The following is a 22,332-nucleotide window of genomic DNA, read 5'->3' as shown; positions in this document are numbered from 1 at the left end:
GCCATGAACATAGGTGTGCATATGTCTATTCGAGTGACGACTCTTATTTCTCTAGGATATATTCCTAGGAGTGGGATTGCTGGATCGAATGGTTTGTCTATTTCTAGTTTTCTGAGGAAACGCCATTATCATTTTCCAAAATGGTTGTATCGTTTTGCATTCCCACCAGCAGTGCATAAGAGTTCCCATCTCCCCGCAGCCCCTCCAACAACACTCACCTTTTATATCAATCTTAATACCATAAAATGAGGACTGATAATTCTCTAGCACCTACTAATATCTCTAGGGGGAAAGACTGTGGGTAAGCATAAATTAAGCATACACTGACACAAACACACACACACACACAACCGAAAACAAAAAACAAACTCGTTTCCGTCAAGTCGATTAAGACCCATGGTGACCCTATAGGATAGAGGAGAACTGCCCCATACGGTTTCCAAGCAGCAGACTGTGGATTCCAACCGCTGACCTTTTAGTTCACAGTCAAGCTCTTAACCACCGTACCACCAGAGCGCCATATATATATATACATATATATGTATATGCATATATCTGCGCACACACACATACACATATAGGTTATTGTTAGGTGTCCTCAAGTTGGTTCTGACTCATAGCAACCTCACAATCATTGCTATGTTTAAGCCCATTGTTGCACCTACTGTGTCAATCCACCTGGTTGAGAGTCTTCCTCTTTTTCACTGACTCTCCACTTTGCCAAGCATGATGTCCTTCTCCAGGGACTAGTCCCTCCTGATAACATGTCTAAAGTATGTGAGACCACGTCTCACCATCCTCACTTCTAAGGAGCATTCTGGCTGTACCTCTGCCAAGACAGATTTGTTTGTTCTTCTGGCAGTCCATGACATGTTCAATATTCTTTGCCAACATCGTAATTCAAATGCATCAATTTTTCTTCGATCTTCCTCATTCATGGCTTGGGTCAGGCGCATCTTAGTCCTCAAGGTGACATCTTTGCTTTTTAACACTTTAAACAGGTCTTTTGCAGCAGATTTGCCCAATGCAATGCATAGTTTGATTTCTTGGCTGCTGCTTCCATGGGTGTTGATTGCGGATCCAAGTAAAATGAAATCCTTGACAACGTCAATATTTTCTCCATTTATCATGATGTTGCTTATTGGTCCAGTTGTGAGGATTTTTGTTTTCTTTACGTTCAAGTGTAAATCCATACTGAAGGCTGTACTCTTGGGTCTTCTTCAGTAAGTGCTTCAAGTCCTCTTCGCTTTTAGCAAGCAGGCTGTGTCATCTGCATATTGCAGGTTGTTAATGAGTCTTCCTCCAATCCTGACGCCACGTTCTTTTTCATGTAGTCCAGTTTATCGGATTATTTGCTCAGCATACAGACTGAATAAGTATGGTGAAAGGATACAACCCTGATGCACACCATTCCTGATTTTAAACCACCCAGCATCCCCTTGTTCTGTTCAAATGACTATCTCTTGGTCTATGTACAGGTACCACATGAGCACAATTAAGTATTCCGGAATTCCCGTTCTTCCTAATGTTATCCATAATTTGTTAGGATCCACACAGTCAAATGCCTTTGCATAGTCAATAAAACACAGGTAAACATCTTGCTGGTATTCTCTGATTTCAGTCAAGATTTATCTGACATCAGCAATGATATCCCTCATCCCATGTCCTCTTCTGAATCCAGCTTGAATTTCTGGCAGTTCCCAGTCAATGTACTGATGCAACCATTTTTGAATGATCTTCAACAAAATTTTACCTGTGTGTGATATTAATGATATTGTTTGATAATTTCCACATTCTGCTGGATCACCTTCCTTTGGAATAGGCACAAATTTGGATCTCTTCTGGGAAGTTAACCAGGTAGCTGTCTTCCAAATTTATTGGCACTGACGAGTGAGCACCTCCAGCATTGTATCTGTTGGTTGAAACATCTCAATTTCCGCATTCAGTTGGATCACTTTCTTGGGAACAGGCATAAATATGGATCTCTTCCAGTCGGTTGGCCAGGTAGCTGTCTTCCAGATTTCTTGGCATAGACAAGTGAGCACTGCATCCATTTGTTGGAACATCTCAGTTGGTATTCTGTCATTTCCTGGAGCCTTGTTTTTTGCCAATGCCTTCAGTGCAGCTTGGACTTCTTCCTTCAGTACAATTGTTCTTGATCATATGCTACCTCCTGAACTGGCTGAATGTCTACCAATTCTTTTTGGTACAGTGACTCTGTGTATTCTTTCCATCTTCTTTTGATGTTTTCTGTGTCATTCAATATCTTGGTCATAGAATCCTTCAATATTGCAACTCAAGACTTGAATTTTTTCTTCAGTTCTTTCTGCTTGAAAAAATGTTGAGCATGTTCTTCCCTTTGGCTTTTCTAACTCCAGGTCTTTGCACATTTCATTTTAATATTTACTGTCTTCTCAAGCCACCCTTTGGAATGTTATGTTCAGGTCTTTTACTTCATCGTTTCTTCCATTCCCTTTACCGACTCGAAATTCAAGAGCAAGTTTCAGAGTCTCTTCTGACATCCCTTTTGGTCTTTTCTTTCTTTCTTGTCTTTTTAATGACCTTTTGCTTTCTTCATGGATGATGTCCTCGATGTCATCCCACAACTCATCTGGTCTTCAGTCATTAGTGTTCAATGCATCAAATCTATTCTTGAGATGGTTTCTAAATTAAGGTGGGATATATTCAAGGTTGTACTTTGGCTCTCGTGGACTTGTTTTAATTTTCTTCAGCTTCAACTTGAATTTGTATATGAGCAATTGATGGTATGTTCCACAGTCGGCCCCTGGCCTTGTTCTGACTGATGATATTGAGTTTCTCCATTGTCTCTTTCCACAATGTAGTCAATTTGATTTCCTGTGTATTCCATCTGGCAAAGTCCACATGTACAGTCACCATTTATGTTGTTGAAGAAAGGTATTTCCAATGACGAAGTTGTTGGTCTTGAAAAATTCTATCATGCGATCTCCAGCATCATTTCTATCACCAAGGCTATACTTTTCTACTACCGATCCTTCTTCTTTGTTTCCAATTTTTGCATTCCAATCACCAATAATTATCAATGCATCTTGACTGCATGTTTGATCAATTTCAGACTGCAGAAGTTGGTAAAAATCTTCAATGTCTTCATCTTTGGCTTTAATGGTTGGTGCATAAATTTGAACAACAGTCATATTCACTGGTCTTCCTTGCAGACATATGGATATTATCCTATCACTGACAGTGTTGTACTTCAGGATGTATCTTTTCAACAATGAATGTGACACCATTCCTCTTCAATTTGTCATTCCCTGCATAGTAGACCATATGATTGTCCCATTTAAAATCATTAATACCAGTCCATTTCAGCTCACTAATGCCTATGATATCAATCTTTAAGCGTTCTATTTCATTTTTGAGTGACTTCCAATTTTCATAGATTCATACTTCGTACATTCCACGTTCTGATTATGAATGGCTGTTTGCAGCTGTTTCTTCCCATTTTAAGTCATGCCACAGCAAATGAAGGCCCCAAAAGCTTTACTCTATCCACATCATTAAGGTCGACTCTAATTTGAGGAGGCAGCTCTTCCCCAAATGTATTCTGAGTGCCTTCCAACCTGAGGGCTCGTCTTCCGGCGCTATATCAGACAATGTTCCGCTGCTGTTCGTAAGGTTTTCACTGGCCAATTTTTTTAGAAGTATATTGCCAGGTCCTTCTTCCTAGTCTATCTTAGCCTAGAAGTTCCACTGAGATTTGTCCACCATAGGTGACCCTGCTGGTATTTGACATACTGGCAGCATAGCCTCCAAAAGCAAGCCACCACAGTACGACAAACTGACAGACGAGTGGTGGGGAAAAAAAGAATACAGGATAATGACCTCAAATTCTCTATCCACTGGACATTCAGAACAAATTTCAGTGCTCAAAAAGAAATCATAATATAATTAGATGATATTTAAAACTGAATGGCAGTGTGGAGCAGAACTCAAATTCACGTAAAAACACCAGACTTAATGATCTGACTAAGACCGGAGGAACCTCCGAAGCCATGGCCCCCAGATGCTCTGTTAACCCAGAAGTAAAACCATTCCTGAAGTCCACTCTTCAGACAAAGATTAGAGTGGACTATAAAACATAAAATAATACTTGTGAAGAGTGTGCTTCTTAGTTCAAGCAGATACATGAGACCAAATGGGCGGCTCCTGTCCAGAAGCAAGATGAGAAGGGAGAGAGGTTCAGGAGCTGGTTGAATGGATATGGGAAACCCGGGATAGAAAGGGCGAGTGTGCTGTCACATTATAGGGATTGCAACTAGTGTCACATAACAATATGTGTATAAATTTTTGTATGAGAAATTAACTTGAGCTATAAACTTTTACCTAAAGCACAATTAAAATTAAAAAAACTGAATGGCAATGAAAGCATTACCTCAAAACTTGTGGGATGCTGCCAAATAAATACTCAGAGAAGAATGTGTAGTCTTAAATGCATATAAAATAAGAAAGATAAAAAGTCATGACAAGTTGATTCTAAAATTCATTTGAGAGAGTTTAATAAGGGTCAAGTATAGCCAAAATAATTTTGGAGAACATTAACCCTCTCAGATAGCCAAGATTCAATGTAAAATTATAATAGCTAAAAGAAAAATAGACCAATGGAGCAGATTTTATGGAAACTTTTTATATACAAAAAATTAGATTTATAATTAACTGAAGAAAGGATGATGAATATCCATACACAAAAATATAAAATTACACCCCTAATTCAAACTATATAAAAAATCAATCTCAGATTAAAGACCTAAATGTGAAGGGCAAAATTTCGCACAGTTTAGACTTGTAGAAGAAAACATAGGAAAATTGAGATAGTGAAACTTTCTTAAAGAAAACATGAAAGCATAAACCGCACAGGAAAAGACTGATGATACCTCTGACTCCATCAGAATTACACACTTCTGTTTGTGTTAGAAACAAAGTGAAAGACAAGCCAAATACAAGAAGAAGATAACCATAACATCTTTAAAGGGATCATTATCAAGGATATATAGAGAATTCTTACAAATCAATAAGAAAAAGCAACCCAATAGAAAAATGGGCACAGTTTACAAAGAGAAAATTCACAGAAGAGGAATCCTCAATGGTCAAGAAACAGGAAAAGAAGCTCAATTTCACTAGCAACCAGGGAAACAAATTAAGTCAAGAAGTATGGAAAAAAATTAAGTCTGCTAATACCAAGTATTAGTGAATATTTGAGAAAATGGTAACTCCATGATTTCTGGTGGGAGAGTAGATCAGTACACTACTTTAGAGAGCAATTTGACAATAGTTGGAAGAGCTGAAATTGTACGTATCTAGGACCTAGCTATTCTACTTGCAGGCATACACCTAGAAAACACGTATATAGGCAGAAATGTAAAAGAATGCTTGTTGCAGCATTTTACTATAGAAAAGAATGAAAACAATTTAAATTTCCTTTAACATGGTAATTAAGAAAGAAAATACTTATACAATTAATAAATGCAGCTGTTAAAATATGTGAAGTAGTATTACATGTATCAATATAGATAAATCTCAAAATTATAATGTTCAGCAAAAAAGTCAAGTTGCAAATAGATATCTATAGTATGTTATCCCTTAAACACAAATGTAAAGCACACAAAACGCTGTCCATCATTCGTGGATTGTAGATATGTAGAAAAAGTACAAACACACGCAAAGGAGTTACACACTATTAAGGAGGAAAGAGTAAAAAGGATGAGGAGTCGCACCTGTGATGTTCTGTTTCTTTAAATAAAGAAATATTTGAAGCAAATATGGCAAGCTGTTAGTATCCTTAAATCTGGGAGGTGGGCATGTGTGTCTGCTTGTGTGTGTATCACTTTTTTTGTATGTTTGAAATTGTTCCTAATTTAAAAAAAAAAAGGTAAAAGTTATTCTGGTTGTAGGATACATTACAGATTAGAGGACAACAGAGTGGCAAAAAGTGCTTGTTTTTATATATTTAATTTATGGAAAATCAAACAAAATTCTTTTAAATATGATGCAGAATCTACTAGCACATTTTCCCAAACTTACTTGCTCCACCTCTCTGTTAAGGGAATCTACTTTTTCTTTTAGTCTGTTACCCTCTGCCTCTGCAGTGATGAGCTCCAGTTTGAGGGTATTGTTATCTGCCTCTGTTTGACGGGCCTTATTTTCCCAGGTTTCAGCATCTTCATTGGCTTTTCGGAGCTGTTCCATCATTTGCCGGTTCTCAGATTCCTAAAAAGCAAATCCTATGTATTACTTAAAAGAGTTTTAAGTGTGCAACATACAATACAACTTAAACATTATTTTCCGAGTCATTGGGAATTTACTGCCATTAGGAATATCTGTAACGTAACCTTGAGGAACCCTGTCTATATTCTTAGTTTAGAAAGCTGGTCATCCAGTAACTAACAAACGGGAGTCAGATCAGGGGTCTGTCCTGGCTCAGGTCACACTCACCCTTCAAGTCAAGTTAATTAGTCTTATCTGCAGATCATGGATGAACATGTTCTTACATTTGCTTTTGTCCAAACTGGAAGCAGTGAAAACATCCTTCAGTGCCTCCTTTTCCCATGTCTGCTTACAGACCACTAGTCTGGTTCCCGAGCTTCTGTTGGCCTGACCTTTCGTATTTGTATATTCCTTTGCTCCTGGCTGCTTTTCTGGGTTATACTGGCTACAGAGCTTCTGACTGTTTGCTGTCTTAGTGTCAATTTCTGATAATTTTCTTGTTTGGCACATTTCCTGTCTGGTTCCTGCCTGCCTTTCATTTATAAACTGTCTTAATTTTCTTCATCATGAACAGCTCTCTGATTCCTTTTGCCCACTGTTCTAGTCACTCTTCTGAAATTGCTCAGAAGTGAGATATCAAACCTATGCCAATGAACACTATTCATAAGTATACATTCCTGTATATACTGGGCATACAATATAGAACCAGATTTTTTAAATCTTAAAAGTTCTGTCATGAGCAAACTGAGTGAAGACCTTATTTCTAGAAGAAAAACTTCAGCTCTACAAATAAACATACTACACTGAGTAATCATTATAAGACTTTTAAAACATATTTTAGTAGTATGGTATCGCCAACTCATTCTAAAAAATCAGTTATGAGTTCAGTAATCAATTAAAAATGCACTAGATCTTTTTTTTTCCTCCCGCCTGTTAATAAACAGTGTATTTTCCCAGCAGAAAGCCTGGGCTACGTAAAATGACCAAATCGCAGTAAACAACGCCTCACCCTATAAGCCTTTCAAATCAGATTCAGCTCTCACAATGATTACTTAATCATAAGAGACTGGTTCCAATTCAGGAAATACTGCCACCTTGTGGTGTGGCTGTACCTTGACTGACGTGAAAAATCCTTGCCAAGTCAACAAGTGACCGTACTGTAGTACTGGCTTTCGAGATTCAGACAGATCAAATGTGCAAGTAGGAAGGTGATGTGTCCCCCACTATTATACTAGAAACCAAAGTTATACACAGAGTATGTACTTGGCTAGGTACCCGGTACAATATACATAAACCGACTTTTACCCGCATCAGTCTTCACCCTCTTTAACTCTCTGTGGTACTTACTGTCTATGTCATTCTCTTAGGGCTGCCTTACAGTTTTATGCAGTTAGGTGCAGGTGCACTGTCTTCCCTATAAAACCTTGGATTCCTTGAAGACAGGAACCATTTTTTAAAATATTAAACTTAGTTTTTTGGCTTGGTGATAATACATTCAGGCTGCTATAAAGCACCTCTCCTGCCCTCCAACCATCCAGTTCCCCTCCCTCTTGCACCTAGAAACCGTATTTTGCCCTGTTTTGTATCTTCTCATAGCAGCCAGAGCAGTGTGAGACCACAGAAGGGCAAAATTATGAAGAAGGTGAAACTGTTCTTTGGTATTCTCCAATCCCCTCTTTCAGGATCTCTTTACCTCTTTATTATACCACCCCCACCCCTGTACCCCACAGCTCCCTCTAGCCGTCCAAAGGGCTCACTGCAATGCTCCACCTGGGCAAAGCTCCTTGCCGCCCCAGCTGGAATCCTCTGCACTTCTTGCCGGAATACGGCAACAGCCTCCCCTAATTGCTCTCCCTCCTTCTTATTTTGTTATCCTTCTGCTTATTCTTCCCAGCATCTCCGGAATGATCTTTCTAAAAGGTAAATCTTAAATAACTTCCTTAAGTTCTAACGAAGGCTTCCTGAAAAGCATTCAAAGAAGGTCCTCCTTACCTCTCGATTAGCACCCACCTGTACACCCCACTCCAGCTACAGGACTTCCTGTTTTCTCCTACACCTTACTGATGTTATTCCCACTGCCTGGGGTGCCATTCTGTCTCCTCTCAGTTTTTCATCTCCGTCACCCCAGCACCTAGCACACTGACTAGTGAATGAATGAATGAATGAAGTACTCCACTTCCTGACTGTCTACCCATGCCAAAACAGACTCGTGGTTCACGGTCTCAGGGGAGGGAGAGGGGCGGGATCCATTTAGTTATGTTGTGAAAGGCAATCTTACAAATGGACTTATACTAGGATGCGAATGCTGAGAAGCTTGATGTGTGATCTGCAAAAGCCCCATTCCCTAGAGGTGAAATTTAATGTAATGTGACAGACTAGGAGAAAGAGGAAGTGCCTAAAACTGGCTGAAAGCTTACTATGTTAAATGTTGTTCCAGATGCTAATTTATATTTGCTCTGTTCCAGAACAGATTTAAATGGTTCACTGTGCTAGGTGTTTTGAATATCACATCGCATTTACTTGGACACTCTTCCCAATTACAGAGGAAGAAACCAAGACTCAGAGAGGTTGAGTAGCCTGCATAAGCCACAGTGAGAGGAGGGACCAGACCTTCCTGACTCCAAAGCCTCTCTCCATTCATGATCTTACAGTGCTGACACCTTAAAGTCAAGAAATGCAGGAAACCACCTGCTTTGCCCATATAAATACGGCTGCTGCCTTGCTGCCCAAAAGTAAGGGGTGCAATTTAGGAATCCAAAAGCCCCTAAAAATCCTATACACATACTCTAAATAAATGCTCAAAGTATGTTTTTGTGGACTGATATTAAATGATACATTAAATAAAATAAGGAAAACAGTTTGGGGAAAAAAATTCCTGTGAATGGCTTAAATGGTATGTTGATAACAGTAAGCCTACTATAAGAATCAACCCAGCTACACTATTTTAGATCATATTTTACCTAGTGGACATACCTAACATTCTTGGTCAAGCTGTTTATTCCAGGGTCGCCACATTTGCACCCACATTTATTTGGAATCATCTGATGTCACACACATGGCCTGGTCAAATGGTTGCTAACAAAGTGCAGAGGAGAGTCATCTGCCCTCTGGTCCTAAGAAGCAGATGGCCCCACAAGAGGGTCATCAATTCTAATCTGCTATACAATCAAGTGGAGCTTTTTAGTCACAGGTCTGGAATTGAAAGCTCCACCATTCTCAGGTGTAAGAGAGCCCAAGAAGATCTGGGCCCTTTGCTCTTTCATCCAGTGGGGGATTCTGCTTGTCTACAGTGGTCACATAGGCATGACAAGGGGGCAGATTCTTGAATCACCTTTCTAGACACTGGTGACATTCTAAGTATATAGCTAATCCATCACTGTCAATGCTAAGATATGCTATGTATTATTTGATTCACCTGCCCCTATGAGTGTAACTGATTACGAACTTTAGTGAGAACTCTTAGGTTAACACCATCATCATGAGCAAAAAGAAAAAAATATATACATACTTCAGCCTTTAATATATTCTTCAGCTTGCTAACCTCCAAATTAGTATCTTGGACCTTCTGTTTTATGTCATTTAGTTCATTATGAGTATCATTCAATTTTTTGGACAATGCCTATGAGAAAAAAAGACAGCTAGATTTCACTACAAAAAACAGAAATTCCTGTATGTTAAAAACAAACATATTTGCAACAAATATGACAATTAAAAAATATACTTTATATACTTAATATGTAAAATCAATATAACTAATAAAACTAAGTATTTCAAAACTTCCATTAAAAACAAACACAAGGGCCAAACAATAAATGGGTAAAGGACAAAAAGAGACAATTCACAAACAGGAAGCACAAATGGATGATATTTGACAAAAGTGACTTTACTAGTAACTAAAGAAATGCTAATTTAAACTATGAAATACTTTTGCCTATCAAATTAGCAGGGATTAAAAGTATTCAGTTATGGCGAGGCATGGGCATTTTCATATACTGTTGGAGGAAATGTAAATTTTCAAAAAGTCATGGCCAGACATCTCATAAAAATAAGAGAGACCAAAATGTTGTTATTGTTGAAGGTAGGAGATGGGTTCATGGGGATTCATTATACTTGACCATGTTCATTTAAAAAGTTTTTTTTTTTTAATTAAAAATCTCATAAGCTTTGATTCAATTTTAAATGAAAACTAGTAAAATTTAATTTAAAAGTATTCATAAGGCATTAATTATTGTAGTGACAAATTAGAAATACATTAGGTGAATGATGCAGGAAATCACAATATACCTACACAGTGGTATAACCACCTAATGGAATATTATGCATCTATGAGAAATGTTCAGAATAATTTATGATAACAGGAAAATGTCCATTTCTATTAAGTGAAAAAATCAAGATAAAACACTAAGTACACCTCAAGACCCCAATTTGTTAACAACTGTGGGATTAAGGATAAAATTTCTTAAGATTTCTATCACAAACCTTCTACAATATAGGTTCTTAACCTGTGGTCTACAGGTTGGATCTCTCTTCTACCTCTGGGTCTATAACCCAAACAAGGTAAAAAAAACTACACTGGACCATGTTTTAAGTTTTAAGGGAAATGCTTATGATATTACATTAAGCTAACAGTAGCTACAAGATACTTATTGAGTGATATGCTGGTCATCATGCTAAACGATTTACAGACATATTCTCATTTACTTTTCGTTTTTACAAAGGATGAACTGAGGTTTGAAGAAGTTAGCCTATTTAATCACACAGCCAGGAAGTGAGATGCAAACCCATGGGAATCTTAAACATTCTGCTCTACTACCTCCTTGTGTAGGAAAAAAGTGTGCTATAAAATAGTACGTGGTTTTATCCCAACATAAAAAAGTGCACGTAAAAAATCAGTATAAAAAATTTAAAACGTATTAAACATCAGTTTTAAAAAACCAAAATATTAACCCTGGCTAACTCTGGGCGGTAAAAACATGACAGTGTTATATCTACCTATAGCCTATTTGTTGTTGCTGTAAATAGAGTATGCAAAGGTAGATGCTATAAATTCACCAGTTGGTTTTTATTGCTATTCATTAACTTTTTTAAAATATTTTTTTTATTTTAGAATGGTTTTAGATTTACAGAAAAGTTGTAAAGATAGTACAAAGAGTTCCCATATACCCCACAGTGAGTTCCCCCTGTTATTAACATCCTACATTAGCATGGTACACTTGTCACAATTAATGAGCCAACATTGTTATATTACTGGCTAAAGTCTGTATTTTTTTCAAATTCCCTTTGTTTATATGCAATGTCCTTTTTCTGTTCCAGGATCTCATTATTCATTAACTTTTAAACAAAGCACTTTAACGTCTCAGTTTGGTTTTTTTTTTTTTATAATTAATGTTGCATCTTTGTCATTGTTTATGTAAATTAAAAATATTTAACTTTTTAAATCTTATGATGTAAATTTTATGAATTTTAGGATGTAAATTTAGCGTTGAGAATGGAACCAAAGTGGGGGAAATCATTGGGATTAAAAAATTTGGGGGTGGGGAGAAGCTTCCAAATTAAATTTTTTAATGTTCAAGTTAAAATAATGATATTGGAAATGAGAACTGGGGGTAAAGCTGAAATACAGTGTTTAGAGAGGGAGTAATTATAAAAGAAACTTTCCTAAACAAACAAAAAAAAATCGCAGAGCTAGAAAGAACCAGAAAATGTGACATAATTCATACACCATACTTAAACAGAATGATACTTTGTCTATCAAATGTATCTAGGAGTCCTGGGTGGCACAAATTGGTAAGCACTCGACTACTGGCCAAACGGTTGGCGGTTCAAGCCCACTCAGAGGTGCCTTGGAAGACAGGCCTGGTGATCTGCTTCCGAAAAGTCAGTCTTGAAAACCCTATGGAGCAATTCACCATGAGTTGGAATCGACTTGACAGCAACTAACAACATCAAATGTATCTACCCCTTTCTTGAAATCATCCACAGGTTTTTAACCTCATTTGTTGACATATTCAAATATTTATCCTTCAGTATCCTTTTTACAGTTAAATACAAATCTTTTATCCTGCCCCCCCCGCTTCTCTCTCTTCTTTAATATGGCTGTAAATTTCATTTAGAAAGGATGGAGTATTCTTTGCTGTAAAAGTAAAAAAAAAAGACTGTGTTCTAATACCTGAGCTTTTCTGCAAACTGAAATGAAGGCTGTGCCTCAGAAGAATTACATGTATGTTTTTCTTGGAGAAAAAGATTCCAGGAAAAAGCATACCTGGTTTTCTTGTTTAGCTTTAGAAAACTGTTCTTGGAGGTTGTCATTCTCATGAGCCAAGATATCTCTTTCCCTGGCAATTTGAGCCAGCTCATCGTTGGTCTCGTCCAATTGTCGACGCATTCTGGAAATGTCTTGTTCACACATAATTAGGGCTTCAGTAGACTGTCTATTCCACAAATCAAATAGTACATAAGAGACATTTTACTGAAACAGAATAATAAATTCTCACAAGACAGAAGATGGACAGTTAACATGAAGACATTCAAAGAGGTTTTAAATGCATTGAAATTTGTAGGAATAAACACTGCCAAAGACAGTGAATTAGTTTCTCTCTGTTGCCAACATTTCATCGAGAGAGGATGCTTAAGTATGCACAACACTCAGCGATTTGCCAAGTGCTTCAGAACTCCTCACACTGAGCGCAGGAAGGCCCTCCTCCTACCTCCAGCTGCTACCACTTAGTCTCCTTCTGCAGGTTCCTCTTTCTCTGCCCTCTTAAAAACGGCATTAGCCTCTTGATTATTCCCATTCTACCCACTCTCTCAGACAAACCATGTCCATATCCATCGCTCCTAACCCCATCTATACCCAGATAACTCCAAAATCAGTATCTCCAGAAGGCCTTTTCGTTGCTCTACAAGACTCTTATATTTAACTGCTTACTAGAAATCTCCAGAGGAAGGTCTCAGAGGCTCTTCAAATTCAGAAGTAAAATCATCTTTCTCCTCACACTTTCATCATGTCCAGTATTTATCTCTGGACAGAAACCTGACATTTTCCTACATTTCTCTCCCTCATAAGCACCTCACTTGCCCTTACCCCCATAACCCCAATCTCTCACCACCTCTTCTGCCTAGGCAATCTTTGTAACACAAAAATCTGCTTCAAATTCTTTACTGATTTCATATTGCCCAGAGGATGAAATCAAAACTCACTCGTCTACAGTACAGGCCTCTGCCTGCCTCCTTAGCCTGTCCTCCCTGCACTTCTCCCCTCTTCGGGTTCCAGCAACACTCACCTAGTCTTTAACATGATCTGTGGTTCTTTGATTCATGCTATTCTGTCCAGCTGAAATGTCCATACCTCCCCTCTGTACCTGACAAACACCATCTCCTCTGGACTTTAGGCCTCCTTCAAACACTAGAGCGTTCTTACTGTGTATTGGAATTGTTTCCTTATTCATTTAACAGAAAATCCCTTGTTTCTTACTACCTTTGCACCTGACATAGTGCTTTGCCCTGAATTAGTGCTCAACTATTTGTTGAATGAATGACTTACCTTGATGCCTGCTCCATCTCAGCAATGATATTCTTCATGCCTGAAATGGTCTTTTCCTTGAAAAGTAACATAAGTATTAAATAAAAAATTACCTTAAACTATTATTTCTGTTAAAAGTGAACAAACAAAAATAAATTTTCCCTTCCCTTTTGAATTCCATTTGTTTTTAAACATTTATACCCTATTCTTTTCTACACTTTGGGTAAAAAGAGATTATCCTCATGAAAGTAAAGGCTACGCTTAGGTGTACTGATACGAGATCAGTACAACGCATACTTTGGGGACAACATTTTTGTGCGGTCACCTAGCACCGTAAGAACCCTCCACCCCTGGGTTTTAGAGGCAGACCACTGGTTTAGCGTTGGAATGTTCTATACTAGGAACAGGACTGATTGCACTTTCTCACATCTTCACGTTAGAAAACTCAGGGAAGCAAACCACGTATAACTAAATTTAGTTCTTAAGAATAATGACTTTGATCAAGTTAAGGATATAATTTTTATGGGTCATCAATAGCATCTTCACAAAGCTGCTGCAAAAGAAATACCTGTAATGTAAAAGCTGTCAATATCTAGGTGTGAGCTAATGAGAAGGTAAGCAGTAGGCCTAGAGCAAAAGGATAAAACAAGAAACTACTGATATGCCCCCTTCCGAGGTAGCGGGGAGGGAGAGGAAGTACAGAGTTAGTCAAGGATGAAGGGTGTGTGAATCTCGTAATGCCACCAACACCACTGTCAAGTCTCCTTCCTGTAAAACTCTCACTGAGCCTGGACCAGCTGCACATACACGGCTACTTAGATCCAACATTAGCTCTTTAAAAAGCAGGAAAAGTATCCCTTCACTAAATCATACCTAGAATTCACCTTGCTCTGTGAATTTTCAAATCTTTATAACCAAGTAACGTGACGAAAAACCAAGCCTGCATTTCCCAGCCAGTCTGTCCTCGCCGCCTTAGAGACATAACTGTGTGTGTGCGTGCGTGTGCGTGTGTGCGTGCGTGCGTGCGTGTGCGTGTGTGTTATCTTCCTTTATTCATGTGCTCCTCTCCAGGGGCTTTTCAGCTCCAGTAGCCCAGTACGCTTTCTAGCAGAATGAAGCAGATTTCACATCTGGCAGTAACAATGTCGGAGTACGGTTAAAATACCCATGAACAAAGCAGTTCAAAAGTGAAACCTCTTTAAAAGCACAAATCAATGGAGGAAAAACCCAAACAGAAAATATTATTGAAAATGGAATATTAACACGTTTTTGAAATATTATTTAATACATTTTTAAATTACTTCTGAAGAGCTAATTGAACTTGTAGTGCTTTTGAAAGGCATAATTTGGTGTAGCTTGAAATATAGCTCATAATCCTAAAAAGCACTTAGTTTTATTAATAGAACTTCATCTTGAAAGTATGATTCTCCAGAAACATTGTAAATTATCCTGGAGGGTTTCCCAGATCGTCCTCCTCCCCTAGCTCAAGCCCCAGGATGAATAAAGCACCTTTCTGCCACACTACAATAATTCATTATGCAGACATGACTGTGGCACTTACTGCATTCCATCATAATAGCATCTCTTTTGTCTCTTCCCCTGTGTGCTTCTAGAAGGAAGGTCCACTCACCCTCAATTTCTACATAATGTAAATGAATGAATGAATAAATAAATGAAGTGGTTCCCTTAGATGGGGAAAAGATCTTATTCCAATGATGCTGCCTTTTCTTAAGACATTTGTGGAGAACAGTTTAGAAATTATCTTCAGAATCCACTTAAGAGCTATACAAGAGCATCAATATCTGTCTTTTGGACATCATTTTTTTTTTTAATAACAAAAATTGTGGGATGGAGGTTATGATCCAGCTTTAACTCACCAGTTCCATATGATCTACCCTCAAAGGCTGAGTGTGATGTAAAAATGTGCCCCTAGTTCTGAATACAATTACAAAGGCAGTTTTAGTGGAATAAACATATTGCCTCCCAAGATGACTACTTGGAAATGTAAGTTCTGACATGTTTTTTTTAAAATAAATCAGTCTCATTACTTTGTTGTCATGCTTCACATTTTGAATCAATCATTGTCAGCGAATGTTAATCACAAATTGACAATAGAAAAATCAATTTAAAAATATTAGCTAGTGTATTTGCACATTTCCAAAGACTATCTTAAATATCTTAAAATTTCCAAAATCAGATTTTACAGTTTCAGCTCTCTAGAAATCTTTGAGAAAATGCTATTATTTTATTCAGATTCAAGTTCAAACATTTCTTTTAAAATCACAGTTCTCAGAACATACTTTCATTGCCAAACTCTCTCCAAGGGATGCAATATTCTCAGATTTTTTATCCAAACATGCTTGCAGGCATTCTTTTTCTTTAGCCAGGTCGTTGAGTGTTGCACCAAGAATGCTAATTTCTTCTCGCTGGGCAATACTTTGCCTTGTAAAATTATCTAAATATGTAATCATAAAGGCATTGTTTTAATCAAGATAAAAAAATATTTCCCAGTTCAAGTAAATTGAAAACACTTCTCAAAGTAAGTTCTCCTATATTCAACAACTAAAAATAAGAGTACTGTGGCCCAAATCAAAATGGTTTTCTTATTACTTATCAGAAACCAAGATGAATCATGGAATCCTAAATGACTCATAAATCTAGAAGCACAATTAATACATCTGAATTAGAATAACAAAAGAAAACTCTCTGTCACAAGTTTTCACAGTAGAGTTCCACATGTGGTGGGGGAGAAGAGGCATGTGTATGAAGCAGGTGGAATAGCAAAACCTTCTGGCCTTTCTACCCTTTATCCGCCACCCGCCAGACTCAGATCACTGCTGTATATCAGACTGGTAATTAATACATCTTAATAACATATTCAATTAAATCATCTTTACAGTCAAATGTCTTCTAATATTCTGATTTCTCTAAAGTAGTATTGTAAAAATTCCTTTTAAAAAAATCATCCAAGGGAGTCTGATTCTAGTTTTGGGAACTCTGGCAAGCCAGCGTCACTGCACAGAACAGTGGTTTTCAAAGTGTGGTTCCTCAACCAGCACCATCAGTATCACCCGGAACTTGTTAGAAATGCAAATTCTCAGGTCCCACCCCAGACCTACTGAATCAGAAATTCTGGGGGTGGGCACAGCAGTCTGTGTTTTAACAAGCACCGCCTCCCCTTTCCCCATGTGACTCTGCGAACGATGCCTGAGAACCACTGGTCTAACACCGTGGTTCTAGGCTATCAGAATCACCTGGGGAACCTGGCCAAGATGCAAAGGCCCTAGCCCTGTCCTACTTCACCAGCCTGGCTCCAGTGAGCAGTATGAGCTCCCCAGGCGATTTGGACACACACCGAAGTTTGAAAACCACTGATCCAGAGCTCTGCAAGAGGATCTCTGTTAGCCCAAACCTGTAGATTAATCCCTGCTGGTTAATCACTTCTCAGAGCCAACCAGTGCAGTGCTAAGGGAGGTAATACCACACTGCCATATGTCAAGAGCATGACTGATATAACACGTGAGAATGCATCGCATCCCTTTTCCAGGCAGTAATGCCTTTAAGGCAACCCATATGTTTTGGGCATTCTGACATCTGCGTTCATTCCCATTAGCATAAAACAATCTTCAGTATCTTCTAGCTTAAAAAGGAAATCCAGAAGCTCATATCTCGTCCAAGCTACCCCATTTTTCTGCTACCCTTCACAGACAAACTTCTTGAAAGACTTTTCTACTCTTTCCTGTCTCTACTTCCTCACTTCCCACTCCTTCCTCAGCCTACTCTATCTTCCACCTCCAACACTCCATTCAGACTTGTCAGTGTTAACAAAAACCTCCAGTTTGCCAAGTCAGGTCACTATTTTTTAATCCTCATGTTATTTCACTTCTGAAACATGGCTGACAATTGACCACACCCCCGTTGTAAAGCAGTTTACTTTCTTGGCTTCCCCAGTAACACTCTCTTCTGGATTTTCTTCGGACTTCCGTAGCACCTTCTTCTAGTCAGCCCTGGACTCTCTTCTCCTCGTTTTCTGTATTCTCCCTAGGTGAGTTCATGGTTTTTAAGTATCATTCGGAGCCCTGGTGGCGCAGTGGTTAAGAGCTCAGCTGCTAACCAAAAGGTCGGCAGTTCGAATCCACCAGCTGCTCCTTGGAAACCCTATGGGGCAGTTCTAATATGCTGATGTGTCCCAAAAGTGTATCTTCAGCTTAGATTCTCTTCTGAGATCCAAACTTACATATTCACTGCTTACTATTTTCACCTGGGCTTAAAATATCCCAATACGAGTTCTCTTTCACTAGTCTCCTTTTACATTTCTCTTTCAATATTTCCTCTCAATACAGAGCACCGCCACCCACCTAGTTGTTCATGTAACCATGACAAACGCTAAAAATATTTCCTCGGTTTTTAATAGGCTTTCATAGCCCTGACCACAATTTTACCTTACAGTTACAAGAAGATTAAGTTATGACTATATTTTCATAGAGATCACTTTTATTTGGTAAGAAATATAAATGTGAGACTTCGTAAAAATTTTCTCTATAAAAGCAAGTAATACCATGGATGTAGTCAATAAATGCATACATTTCACCAAAATTAATAGTTATATACTATGTTTCATTACAACAGCTACTGACAATTCACAATATAATACAAAAAAAAGTAAATTTAAAAGTGATCATCATAAACTTAAACAAGATTTGCCGTTTCATTTAGTTTTTTCATTGGAAAATTTGAAGTCACATCTAAGCATTTATGGTCCTGAATCTAAGTAAACTATTTTACTATTAAAGATACCAAAGCAGATTCTTGATCCATAAACTTTTAACTTTAGAGCCTATTTTTAAGTTTATCTATGCTATAACTGAAGAGAAGAAAACATTTTTCAACCATATTAAAAAATATACACATCAGGAAAAAAAACTCACCAATTTTTTCATCCAAACACATAATTTTCTCCTGAGTAAGCTGGAGCTCATATTTTTTCTTAGCAAGGTGTCGCTGAGTATCAGAAAGATCTTTTTCTGTGTTTTCATATAAAAGTCTGTAAACATTTTAATAATAAAACTAATTCTGGAGTTTTTATGTTTTGTTGATTTTTCAGTGTATTTAAATCTAAAAAAACTTTTAAGGATATTAATGCACTTTTTTTCTTTTTAATGTTTTTATTATAAAACCACATTATAGGAAGTTTGGAAAATAAAGGGAAAAAAAGGATCCTCAATCTACCACCCCAACATAAACTACTATTAGCATTTTGGTATCAACTATTCAGTATTTTTTCTCTGTATATTTTTAAGTTACATATTATAAATTCAAAACGGAATCCAACTGATTTTTTTCACCTAACATTTAATCTTTACTATTTTTCAGTCATATACAGCCCTCCAAACTATTATTTTGTGATTAAAAAATATTCCATCAGTAAATATAGCCATTTACTTTTAAGTAAATATAACCATTTGTTTAACTACTCTCACATAAATAGACATTTAGGTTCATTCAGGTTTCGCACTATTATAAATCAAGTGGTAATGAACAGCATTTCATTCATTCCACAAACATTTATGAAGTGTCTAGTGTGTGCCAGGGAGTAGGTGGGCATGGGCCTTGCAATCTCAGACTTAATAAACAAGTAAACAAACTTCAATTTCTGGCAATATAGAGGACTAGATAATCTGAAATAGGGTTATGGGTGAGAAGAGGTGGGAAAAAAGGATTACAAAGGAGCTTAAGAAAGCTTTTTGGGGTGATGGATACGTTAACATTATTGATTGGGAGGGTAATTTCATGGCTGTATACATATGACAAAGTTTATCGAATTGTACATTTTAAATCTGTGTAGTTTATTGTACATCAATTATACCTTAATAAAATTGTAAAAGAAAAGAAGAAGAAGGCAGCTGACAGGTATGGTGTGTAGACGTAGAAATGCCAATGTCTAGATGATATAAACTCATCATAATAAACATAAAAATAGCAATTTAATTACTGGAAGAAATAATGAATATCAGTTTCCCAGAATTAAAAAAACAAAAGACAAAAGTACTCGTACTGATAGAGTCCATAGAGTGCCAAAAGAACAAATAATGAAAAACCCACTAGACACGTAAAACTGAGCCTTAAGATGATTAAAAACAGGATTTCTGTTTCATTTAAGAACAGTTTAGACTATTCAAATCAATGCTTTCAACGAAAACTAGAGAAACTGGGGAGGGGAGATTGGTGGCAGATGGCCAAGTAAGCAGTGGAGAATTACTTGGCAAAGATTTGAGAGAAGGAAGAAACCCTGAGAGGGAGGCCTGGAATCTGAGTGCTGTTTTCCCCTAAAGGAATCTGCTGATTCAGGCAAAAGTAGATAAGAGGCTGAAAAGCTGAGCAGCAATTCTGACAGTCTCAAGAAGCTAGGGACAAAAACCTCATCAAAAAGTGGTGGAAACTTTGGTAACCATCCCCTCCCACCCCACACCACACACATGTACTTGGTTGGGACCCTGAATAGCTAAACAGAAAGACTTAAGCCTAGCTTTGAATTATCTCAATTCTTAAAATTGTATTAAAGTTGATCCTGGTTTAACAGTGTCTCTAGTCACTTGACAGAAACAAATACATATCGTCTTTGGAGGAAAATAACTTCTTGGCCTCAAGTGATTTCCATAATTTTTCATATCCAATATTTCATATTCAATCAAAAATAACCAGACACAGAGAAGACATCACATAATTGACAAACAAAAGAAACAACAGATAACAAAAGCAGGCCTGTGGGGGGCACTTAATGAAAACAGAACCATATAAAATCAAGATAATGGAGTTATCAGAAACAGAACTTAAAAATAACTGTACTTAATACGTCTAAGGAAATAAGAGACAAGATTGACAATTTCTCAAGAGACCCTCAACTATTAAAAAAATCAAGTGTAAATTATAGAAATGAGAATGTGAAAACCAAAATTAAGAATTTTAATTTTTACAGGAGACTGGACGTAGCTGAAGAGGAAATTAGTGAACAAAAAGAAACGTCAGGAAAAAAAAATCCAGAATAACGGATAGAGCAGGACAAGGATGAAAATATAAAAGAGAGGGTAAAAGACACTGGATATATAGCAAGAAGGTCTAAATACATTGATTTTAAGTGCCAATGGGAAGGAGAAAGAGAAAGGGGCAGGTGTTATACTTGAAGAGAAAGCAGCTGAGAGTTTTCCAAAACTGCTGAAAGATATCCAAGAACAAATTCAAAAAGCCTTACAAACTCACAAAAACAAATAAAAAGAAAACTACACCTAAAACATAGTAGATAAAAAAGTAAAGATAAAGAGAATATATTAAAAGTAGTCAGAAAAACAAAAGACAAATCATATTCAATAGAGCAGAAATAGACTGAAAGAAGTGGTAGCTGTGAGGGCTCTGACACCGGGCACTCTGGGTTTCCTAAAAGCTATGAGGGGAGCCACACTGCTTCCTTGGGTCATGGGAGCAAGATGGCAAGGAGCTAGCGTGGTACTACTACAGCAGCTGATCCAGCTTTTGGTGAGAGATCTGTTCTGGACCGTGGAGACTAACACCCTGTGCACCATGCAGGGCGGTGCCAAGATCTTGCCCAACAACCCCATATTCAGTGTGCATCTGGTAAAACAAACACTGCCTGAAGGATGGCACAGTAAATCCAACAATAAGAAAATATTTGAAAATGTAGTGAAATTCTACTGTAGTCCAACTGAAGAATGTCCCGCAAAGCCCTGAAAGCCTGTTTTCTTAGTTTTATTTTTCTTGCAAAACAGTACTTTATGAAAAATGCATGCTAAAACAGGAAGCAAAATTCTACAATAACTGTAACAATTCATATGATACTGAATGAGTCCTGAGAAGACAAGCAGATGGTTGTGGTTAAAACCTTCCAGTGTACATGTGGCGGGGTTTATGCTGTTAAACTGTATTACTGCCAAACAGTCTCCAAAGTAGACATGAGATCCCTACAGAATGCAAGGATCCACTAAATAAGAAAAAGGAAAATGAAAAACTCTACGCATAATAAGAACTTGTCAAATCATATAATTAAATTGCTGATCAGTAAACCAACCCCTAAAACAGACATTTAAAAACTAGAAATTTCAAAAATATAGCTGGTAGCTTCTTTTGAAGCCTATTGAAACTCATCTGGCAGAAAACAAGCTTTCACAATTCCTCTAAGATATATTTGGAAGTTTCTTTACCAAAGTCCAAAGGGGCATTGGTCAAATTAGACCTAAGATGCAGTTTTTCATATGCCCATTTCTGGGCCTTCAACCAACTTCTCTATCCAGCCTGAGCATAAGCATTAAAAATCAGGGTTCTAGCATGGGTCCTGTTCACTTAATTCCTTTGTCAATCACAACTCTGATCCTTGGCCTAGTTTTAGATGCTTTATTTCTTAAGGAGGCCTACCTCTTTCAAAAACTGAAAATTCTAATGCTGTTGAGTCAATTAGCACAGGTGTACAAGTGGACATAGGAAAAAGTCTATCTTTTACAATAATTAGAGAAAACAGTCAAAAGAATAACATTTCTTCATTCCTTGTATAGATATGTCTT

General features: G+C 37.4%; 1 protein-coding gene across 6 annotated transcripts in view; it reads right to left on the bottom strand.

Annotated features, from left to right (window-relative positions):
* TSGA10 (testis specific 10) overlaps window positions 1-22,332 on the bottom strand; it is a 112,566-nt gene that overhangs the window by 31,241 nt on the left and 58,993 nt on the right. For 5 of the 6 annotated variants that reach the window (XM_023734102.1, XM_023734109.1, XM_023734100.1 and 2 more), the window contains 6 exons: window positions 18,691-18,806; window positions 16,063-16,217; window positions 13,784-13,839; window positions 12,503-12,671; window positions 9,749-9,859; window positions 6,058-6,243 (listed from right to left, as the gene is read on the bottom strand). In XM_023734102.1, the coding sequence (XP_023589870.1) occupies window positions 6,058-6,243; window positions 9,749-9,859; window positions 12,503-12,671; window positions 13,784-13,839; window positions 16,063-16,217; window positions 18,691-18,806 (793 nt within the window). The remainder of the gene's footprint in view (window positions 1-6,057; window positions 6,244-9,748; window positions 9,860-12,502; window positions 12,672-13,783; window positions 13,840-16,062; window positions 16,218-18,690; window positions 18,807-22,332) is intronic. The other variant, XM_023734113.1, reaches the window with a different exon arrangement.

Source organism: Trichechus manatus, unplaced genomic scaffold, assembly GCF_000243295.1.
Source record: "Trichechus manatus latirostris isolate Lorelei unplaced genomic scaffold, TriManLat1.0 scaffold00004, whole genome shotgun sequence".
In the NCBI taxonomy this organism is placed as follows: Eukaryota; Metazoa; Chordata; class Mammalia; order Sirenia; family Trichechidae; genus Trichechus; species Trichechus manatus.
The sequence above is the reverse complement of the archived record's forward strand: the minus strand, read 5'-3'. Positions and strand labels throughout refer to the sequence as shown.